General features: G+C 43.4%; 1 protein-coding gene across 1 annotated transcript in view; it reads left to right on the top strand.

Annotated features, from left to right (window-relative positions):
* Positions 1-9405, top strand: part of LOC121920399 (transitional endoplasmic reticulum ATPase-like) — a 15045-nt gene extending 5640 nt beyond the window's left edge. Inside the window, exons 2-7 of the mRNA XM_042447535.1 lie at positions 591-721; positions 1057-1188; positions 2799-2910; positions 4116-4249; positions 8523-8658; positions 9209-9405. Of these exons, the coding sequence (XP_042303469.1) occupies positions 591-721; positions 1057-1188; positions 2799-2910; positions 4116-4249; positions 8523-8658; positions 9209-9390 (827 nt within the window). The 3' untranslated portion in view covers positions 9391-9405. The remainder of the gene's footprint in view (positions 1-590; positions 722-1056; positions 1189-2798; positions 2911-4115; positions 4250-8522; positions 8659-9208) is intronic.
* The last annotated feature ends 256 nt before the right edge of the window (positions 9406-9661 follow it).

Genomic DNA, 9661 nt, shown 5'->3' with positions numbered 1-9661 from the left:
CCTCGCGCCCCCCCTGGGGGGCGCGCCCCACTATTTGAGAAACACTGGTGTAATCTATTGTAGACACACTTCTGCAACTTAACAAGACAAGTCTGTGTTTCTCCAGCCCTCCTTCAGCACCCTTCTAAAGATGCTGATGCTAAAAAAAACCTAGCAGCTACACAGAGGAGGAAAGGAGGAGGTGGTTGGGCATAAAAAGACTTGGTAAAAAGGATTTCATTGTCCAAGACGTTGTTAATTGAAATAGGCCTCTATTTCAATGTTTATGGATCTCACTTCAGAGTACGCTACATCAAATGTGCACAATGTGGATTATGAGGATGATGATTGAAGTTGGTAGTCAAGTAAAGATATACAAGGCAACTGGAACTTCAGTCCATTACTGATGACAGACACTGGTTTAGGACCAGGTCAGCCTCTTAGATTGGGGTGGAAAGGAGTAGCTTTATTTATTTATTGGATTTATAGTCTGCCTGTCTCCCAAAATGGAATAGAAGGGAAATAATAATGGGAAATTATAAATAACAGTAAGAAAGACAAACATACTGAGCTTGAGACTGAACTCTGAGGAGATTCTGTTTTCTATCCAGGTGACATTTTCCTTGTGCGGGGAGGAATGAGGGCTGTGGAATTTAAAGTTGTAGAGGTGGATCCTAGCCCCTACTGCATTGTTGCTCCTGACACCATTATCCACTGTGAGGGGGAACCCATCAAACGAGAGGTAAGAATAGGGACTGAACAACATCAGGGATGAAAGAGTTGGCAGCCAGTTGGCTGGATGTTTATTCGTAGAGGCCATTGCAACATCCTCCAGTCTGGATCACACGCAGAGACAGACTTTCTGATGGTGGGATCTGCCATACAAAATTTCCACTGGGGAGATTCATCCAAGCAGAAAGTAAACTTTGTTGAGGAGTCAAAGGATGGTGGGTAGAGGGATGAATCTTCCTATCCCCTCAAAATATTCAGCATGTGAAGGAGTGTGGTATGAGCCTTGGTGGAAAGAAGAGGCAATTTCTGCCAGCACCCTTTCAGTTCACCCCTCTGTTTTGTCAGGATGAAGAAGAGAGCCTCAATGACGTTGGCTATGATGACATTGGAGGCTGCCGTAAACAACTGGCTCAGATCAAGGAGATGGTGGAGCTGCCCTTGAGACACCCAGCACTCTTCAAAGCTATTGGTGTGAAGGTACAACAGGAACAGAGATGAGACCCAAGGCCTATCAGCCTCCAGATTATAATTCATCACAATTCTTAATTTAAAAAGTGAACTGCCACATTCCATCTGTGGAAGTCTGGAATTTTATAAAAATACCCCCAAAATCCCTATCCCAAAATGCCTCTGTGGAGGTATATCAGGTGGCCCCTTTTCCCTGGCATCACTTGATCATAGAGGCCTCCAAGCAAGTTCTGCATCTATAGGTGAGTATGGCTCCTGATGATCCTAATGAAAGGCATTATGGGAGGCTGTCCCTTGGCTGCCAGACCTGAAAGGGAGAGACCACGTAGGCACCAGCCTCAGTTAGGAGTTGCAAATAGGAAGATTCCTTCACACCTATAGGAGACAGATTTACAGACAAGCCATTCGGTAGCATTGTTTCCCATGACAAAGGATGCCTATGGATAATGAGTTGTGTAAATTGGTTTCCCTTTTGAGGTAGGACAAAAGCCTCCACTGACTACATGACAGGAACCTATTAAACTCCAGGTTTTCCTTGTTCGAAGTTCCATGTTGGTGGCAGGCAGGCACTCTGTCAGTCTGCTTCTCTGGTTCCACACACCCTTTCCCATTTCCTTCAGTGTTGCTGCAACTACCTTGATTCCGAGGGAAACCATTGCAGGCAAGTATTCCATTGCAGGCCTTGTGTTCTCTTTCCATTTTCCTCCTTTCTTCTATTAGCCTGAGTGTGCATGAGTGAAGTATGGGTGTGAGTGTTGTCCCCCCGTGCATCATAAACTAGATAAAAATCAAAGACTTTGCCTTTGTGTCAGTTCCGGAAGTTCTGGTCCCTTCGTAAACAGGCTGGATTCGATCTGAGAGGAGTACTTGTAGGAGCCCCATATGGTATGTGAGCTAATTATATTATCCCAAAATTTGACGCAGATACTCCTTACAGTGCTGACATCTATTTGAGTGTTTCTATATGGGTTCCAAGCCCTTTTCGGATAACTCCACGGAGGGATTTTAGTGCTCCACTGCACAGTGGGAATCACCAGTAGCCACTCACATCTTTCTGCCTCCAAATGGACGATCTTTGGACACTTACATTTTCTGACACTACCATTGTACCCCGGGTTACGGAAAATTAACTCGTTCCACGGCGGTTAAATTTCGTCAACCCAGAAATACCTTCGTTTATAAAGCCGAACAATTCCCCATAGGCTGCTAATGGAACAAATAGCTCTCTGCTGCCCTTCCCGGTGGCTGAAGCGGAACAATAGCTCCAGTCGTGTTTTTTTCGTAACCCCGAAGAACCCTTCGTCAAGCCGAACAATAAATCCCTATTGGGATTTTTTACGTATTCCCGAAAAAATTCGTAACCCGGCGCATTCGTACTCCCGGGTACCACCTGTAGTGGGAGCCCTTCCCTTCTCCCACAGTGAAGGCAGCTCCCTTGGGCTCACATCCTCTCCTAATTCACTGGCTTACATGTTTGTTTCTTGACCTGTTATATGTCAGGCTTACCATGGCTGTCTACACTGGCTTACATCTCTATCTTGAACCTTCCACTGAGATCCACATCCCTTCACAGGTGTTATCCTGGATGCTCCTTAACCATTCTCCCCTTCTTTCCTTAGCCTCCCCAGGAGGGATTCTTCATCTCATGGTCCCCTGGCACTGGCGAAAACCCTTGTGGACTCTGTGCAGTTGCAAATGAAAAACAGGGAGCGTTTTTCTTCTTATTCAATTGTGATAGTAACGGAGACATTAAATAATCGCTTGTTCTGATTTGTGGCATTAGTTTTTGCATTGTCTTTCCCCCTACCTTAGATATGATTAGGCGAATTCTCTTTTCCCATGTAAAACTCTCTCACACTTTCTCTCTCTCTTCTCTCTCCTCTCTCTCTCTCACACCCATCACACACACACTCCAAAAACTAACCAATGTGACTCTTACAATCACTTCCTCTTTCTGGACTTAACTGGGGACATTCTCTTCCAACAAATATTTTCAAACGGAGCTGTTGTGTTTCCATTCTTCCTGCCTCTTCTCATGCTTCTTTTGACAAATAGTGCAGCATAAATATTTCTCTTTACTTGCCAACTATTCCCTAGCTAGATCTAGACCATTCTATGTAAATATAGCATTAAAGCTATTAGTAAACTTTTGTTTTCAACTTAAACCTATAAACTACCTGTTTGGCGAGTTACTTGTTTTTTTGAATCAGTGTTTGTTCTTCAGGAAAGCATAGGGCCCAGTACATACCAGCCCTTTGCGACCTCCTTCATCACGTTAGCTGGGTTGCCTTGTGGGGCACTCTGCCCACACGCGCCCTCAACCTTAGATATGACGATAAAAATGGTGGCGTATACATGGGCGCCACCATTGTTACGCAAGCACCGCGTGGCATCCACACAGTGCCATGGCTTGAAAAGAACCCGCTTTTTGCTGGTTCTTTTTCCACTGCTGGGAAGCTGCATGGTTTGGAGGCTGTGGCTTCCCTCTGGCGGAAAAACAGGCACCAGGAGGCCACCCTTATTGGGTGGTCTGTACCACACCCCAATTAGACAAAAGTGCATTTCTGCTACTCTGCTAATTTAAAGCTAGACCCTAACAGGCTTGGCTTTGACATTTTTTATATTCAGTATTTTTGTTTCGTTCGCAAAGGCTGAAGCCTTAAGAAATTTAAATTACCCCACAAGAATTATATGATGACGATTCAAGTGGCATCAGTGTAAACAGAGTGATTCAACAGGAGTCCCTGAGCTGTGTGACCACAATAAGCCCCATTAGAACTGGCAAAGCTTTTCCTGGAGCCATGCAGTTCAGGGTGGAAGTATTTCACAGTCATTCCCTAAGGGTCTTTTTCACCATCTCTGATGAACTGTTGAATTCATCAGTTGATGAACTGATGAATTGTCCATTATTGTTTCCTATCTTTATTTTTCCATAGGTCCAGAGATCATGAGCAAATTGGCTGGGGAGTCAGAGAGTAACTTGCGCAAAGCCTTTGAAGAGGCTGAGAAGAATGCTCCAGCCATCATCTTTATTGATGAACTGGATGCCATTGCTCCTAAGAGAGAGAAGGTAAGCTCAGGGGCTCACTGACAGTAAATCTCTGAAGAGCTGGTTTACTGCAGTGAGGGGTGACTAGCCAAAACACCAGGACCTTATGATAGCTGGGAAGATGATGCTCACTTTTGTGTATTTTTAATTGTTGAGGAAACATACTTCCTTATCCCCCAATGATCATGTCCCCCAATGACCTTCATCAAAAGTGAATTTGCCACATAATTTCCACATCCACAAAGTTTTGCATTCCTATGGACATTCTCACACACAGATTGCTATATAGGTTGTCTCTGGGCTTTGCACGCCACCAAATGTCTCTGAGGACGTAGGCTCAAGTCTATGAAAGCTCATGCTCTCAGCTTCTTTCTTTCAGTTAGTCTCAAAGGTGCTGCAACATCCCTTTGCATACTGATTTTCCAGATTAACATGGCTATGATCAAGCCAGAAATCTCCCTGGAAGCCAAGATGACAAAGCTGAGGCTGTTGTACTTCAGAAATATCATGAAAAGGCATGACTCATTAGAAAAAAACAATAATGTTAAGAAAGGTGGAAGAAAGTAGAAAGAGGAAGACCACATGCTAGATGGATGGATTCTATTGAGAAGGTCATTGGTATAGGTTTACAGGAACTAAGCAGGACAGGGAGTCTTGGAGATGTCTCATCCACAGGGTCTCCATGGGTCAGAGTTGACTTGAAGGCAGTTAACAACAACAAAAATATTTGAATTTCATTGCTTTGTTCTTTTAAATTGTAAGTCACTTTGTGTACCAATTCTGGGGAGAAAGCAGGATATAAATAAATATACTACCACCACCACCACCACTACTGCTACTAAAAAATAATAATAATAATAAGAAGAAGAAGAAGAAGAAGAAGAAGAAGAAGAAGAAGAAGATAGAATTGCTTGTTTCATGTGAGCTTAGCTACACTTTTCACTGTATCACTTATTTATTTATTTATTTCTATGCCAACTTTCTCCCAAATTGGGACCCAAGGCAGTGGCTCACAAGATAAATCAACTAAAACCTTAGAATAAAATTTAAAGGCAATTAAAATTATCACATTTTAGAATCATTAAAATGCATACAAAAATTGAAAATAAAGCACACCTCTCATAAGAAGCCTCCCTGTGAGCAATTAAAAGTCTGCTTGAACAAAAAAATGTATTTGCCTCCTGACAAAAGGACAGCAAGAAGGGAGCCAGTTTAGGGAGCATCTGCAGTGTAAAAATAATGCACTTTGACACCACTTTGACTGCCATGGGCCCATCCTGCAGAATCCTGGGCTTTGTAGTTTTTGTGAAGCACCAGCACTCTTTGGCAGAGAAGGCTGAAGACCTTGTAAAGCTACAAATCCTAGGATTCCATAGGATGGAGCTACAACACTTAAAGTAGAATCAAACTGCATTATTTCTACAGTGTAGAAGCACCCTTCATCTCTGTGGAAGGGAGTTCCAGAGGGTGAGAACAGCCACTGAGAAGGCCATCTCCCATTTCTTCACCAAACAAGCTTATCATGGTGGCAGGACCAAAAGAAAGCCTTCCTCTGTGGATCTTGAGACTCTGGAAAGTTCAGATAAGGAGACAGTCTTTTAGATAGTCTAGACTTCAGCCATAAAGGTTTTATAGGTCATGCCCAGAAACCCAGTGAAGCAATTTTAACAAGGAGTAGCTGTTCTTGTTATTATTTCCCCATTCCCCCCCCCCCCCCCAAAATCTGGGATTTACAGTTTAAAAGAACAATACAATTACTGTAGAAAGATTGTATGCATAACTATGAAACAGTTATAGGCACTGTAGCTGTAAAGAAAGTGTATTAGCAATATTCAAAATGGTAGAATAGAGCCCATTTCTTAATCCAGAGGTGGGCAAATTTGACAGGTGTGAGGACCAGTTTTCTTTCACTGGGGCTCTTTGGGGGCTTCATGGACTCACACACAAAATATTTATTATTATTATTGAGGGACTCAAGGAAGCTAAAAATTTTTTTAAAACAATACAAGTTAAAAACAATACAAAGCAATAAAATGTAAATACAATGTTTAAAAAACAAAGTTTTAAAAAGTTAAAAACATTACACATTAAAAATATATTAAACACTGTACACAATACTATATACAAACCTTGCACAGCATTTAAAGTCCAACCCTTGTCAGTTTGAGAAAACCTGGCAGCCCAAGAATGTCTCAATCTGCTGCCAAAAGGAGAGCAGGGATGGGGCCAACCTGGCCTCTCTAAGGAGGGAGAGAAGGTCCTCTCTGTTGTTCCCACCAAATGCACCTGAGAGGGTATAGGACAGAGAGAAGGGCCTCTCCTGATGATCTTAGTGCTCTAGTGGACTTGTAAAGGCAGAGATACAGTTCTTCAAATAACCTTGACTCAAGCTGTATATGGCTATATTGATCAAATTAAAAAATGCCCAATAACAACAAAATCAGAAGTGCATGTCTTCCTTTTTGATGGTTTAATGATCAGCTGCAAAGCCAACCATGGACAGTCGTGCCTTCCGGGCTCCAGCAATGCGGAGTACTGACTCAAGGAAAAAATCATCATGAGGAAGGTCCATATAATGAATAAAGATGATACATGTGAATGCTTTTGAACTGGTTCCTAAAAATGAAAGTAGTTTTATCTTTGCCACCAAGTCTGCTGAGAAAAGAACAACTGGATGTCTGCACTGATCCCTCTCCAGTATCTCAGCACTCTGGACCAAATGTTGGATGCCGTGTTGTTACAGGAAGAGAACGAGCAGCCCCTGCGACTCCCCAGTCCAAGTGTCTATCACTTTGCTTTGGAAGACTCTGAGGACAACATTGTTTTTGAGGACAGCCTTCAGAGCAGGATTGGAATTCCCCTGATCAAAGGCGGGACTATGGTGAAGCTCATTGAAAGGCTCACTTACCACATGTATGCAGATCCAAATTTTGTACATACTTTTCTTACCACGTATCACTCCTTTTGCAAGCCTCAAGAACTTGTCAGTTTATGTTTATTGATAGAACGATTTGAAATCCCAGAGCCTGAACCAACAGAAGCTGATAGGCTGGCGATAGAGAAAGGAGAACAGCCCATCAGCGCAGACCTTAAAAGATTTCGCAAGGAATACATCCAGCCAGTACAACTCAGGATATTAAATGTTTTTCAGCATTGGGTGGAACACCATTTTTATGATTTTGAAAGAGATCAGGAGCTACTCGATAGACTGGAAACATTTATTTCCACTGTAAGAGGCAAATCCATGAAGAAGTGGGTGGAATCCATTGCAAAGATTATCGGGAGGAAAAAACAAGCTCAGGCGAATGGGATGAGCCACAATATCACCTTTGACAGCCCCTCGCCCCCAACTGAGTGGCATACCAGTCTCCAGTTTGAAATATTTGACTTCATGACTCTGCATCCCATAGAGATCACTTGGCAGCTGGCTCTCTTTGAATCTGATCTTTATCAGTGTGTGGGGAGTGTGTGGACAAAAGAAGATAAAGAAATCAACTCTCGAAATCTACTGAAAATGATTCAGCAAAATCAGAAGTGGCTAGGACTTCTAGTTTAAAGAAACCAGGAATTTAATTCTTGCAGCAACACTATAAGATGTTAGGGCCTTTACAGACCGGCCTGAAAGGCCAGCCTGCGGACAGGGTTGGGGCTTAGCATCCTGACAATGCATGCCTGACTTCAAACCCCCCCCCAGGGTGCTTTGATGCTGTGCTCCATTCCAGACAGCGTGCATTGGCGTGGCGCACCTCCAGCACTACATCCAGATGACACAGCACCAAAGAAGCATCATATAGCTCTGCCGCTACAGCGATGGCACCCTTTTTAGAGCACAAAAAGGAGCCGCTTTTTGCGGCTTCGTTTTGTGCCCTCAGAAAGCTTGATTGGGGCCATAGCATGAGGTTGTTGCAGCCCCGATCCAGCACGAAAAGGGGCAGTCTGTAGAGCCCCTTAGTCTGTGGGTGATGACTAGGTCAAGATGAACGCTGAACTGTGAATTTGAAGCTGGATCTCTCCAATGCTTTTTTGACAATCTGAGAAGCCTTCATATCTTATCTCATTTCCTGACATGGAGCCAGATGCACAGTTCTTGTGGAAGACCTCCACAGTCTCTTGTCACAGTGCTCCCCTCACTTTGGCGCCATCTATTTTTCTATTATATAACTTCTTTATGCAAATTGACCACCAGGGGGAACTGTGCTCCTAAGTTTAGGATACTGGTACCTTGTTGACTCTTGTAGGTTGAGTATCAGAGCTATTGTTGATGTTCCTTCTCCGTTTTCTCCTACCATTTCAGACTCATGGGGAAGTGGAACGGCGCATTGTTTCCCAGCTGCTCACACTCATGGATGGTCTGAAACAGCGATCACATGTGGTAGTCATGGCTGCTACCAATCGGCCCAACAGTATTGATCCTGCCCTTCGCCGATTTGGTAGGAAACTGTTCTCCTTTCTCAGCTACCTACCCCAGATGTTCTCCCCTTCCTTGGATGTAGGTCTTGAAAATTCATTAGAAAAGAAATCAAGATCCCAAAATCACAACTTGGTCCTAGAATACAAACTGAAATTTCTTTTCATTATCTCTGCATTCTTCCTCTTATTTGCTGACAACTGCTATGAATTGTACCATTCTTGCTTTATCCATTAGGCCAGGGGTGGGCAAAGCCTCTGGGCTTATAACAGAGTGGTAGACTTCAAAAGTGATGGAATTGTCCCTCCATTGAACCCTAGTACGTCAGAGAAGGTTTGTTTACATTAAAAAAACCTACTTTCCAAAATTAGACAGGGGAGTCTGGCATGGCCCATATAGCCCCTAGCTTAGGTCATGGTCTCCCCCCTGCCAAAGCACACATTCTTCACCTCTTGTCCCTAAATTTACTAGTTCCCCATTCAAGAGATAGGATAGTTAGGTGGACCAGAGCTGGAAAAATTAGTTTTTTGTTCATTCTAGCCCTGGATTCAGTGTTTGTCTCTCCTCTGCAGGGCGTTTTGATCGAGAAATTGACATTGGGATCCCAGATTCAGTGGGAAGGTTGGAAATCTTACAGATACACACCAAGAATATGAAGCTGGCTGATGATGTGGACCTGGAGAGGGTGAGGATGGGAATGGAGTCTGCAAGGTGGGAAGGAGTTCCATGTTCAATGACACAAGGAAAGATATAACAAAAGGTTATATCACACTACCAGAAAAGAGATGCCACCTAAACATTAGGATAGTAAGAGCTGTTGAACAGTGGAATACATTGCCTCGGAATGTGGTGGAGTCTCCTTCTTTGGGGATTTTTAGACAGAGAGTGGATGGCAATCTGTCAGGGGTGCTTCGAATGTGTCTTCCTGCATGGCAGGGGGGTGGACTTGATTGCCCTTGAAGTCTCTTCCAACTCTATGAGTCTATAGTTATTTAGAGGAATGGTTCACACAAGCATCTTGTCAC

This window comes from Sceloporus undulatus, chromosome 2, assembly GCF_019175285.1.
Source record: "Sceloporus undulatus isolate JIND9_A2432 ecotype Alabama chromosome 2, SceUnd_v1.1, whole genome shotgun sequence".
Taxonomy (NCBI): Eukaryota; Metazoa; Chordata; class Lepidosauria; order Squamata; family Phrynosomatidae; genus Sceloporus; species Sceloporus undulatus.
This window is presented reverse-complemented; position numbering and strand designations above follow the sequence as displayed.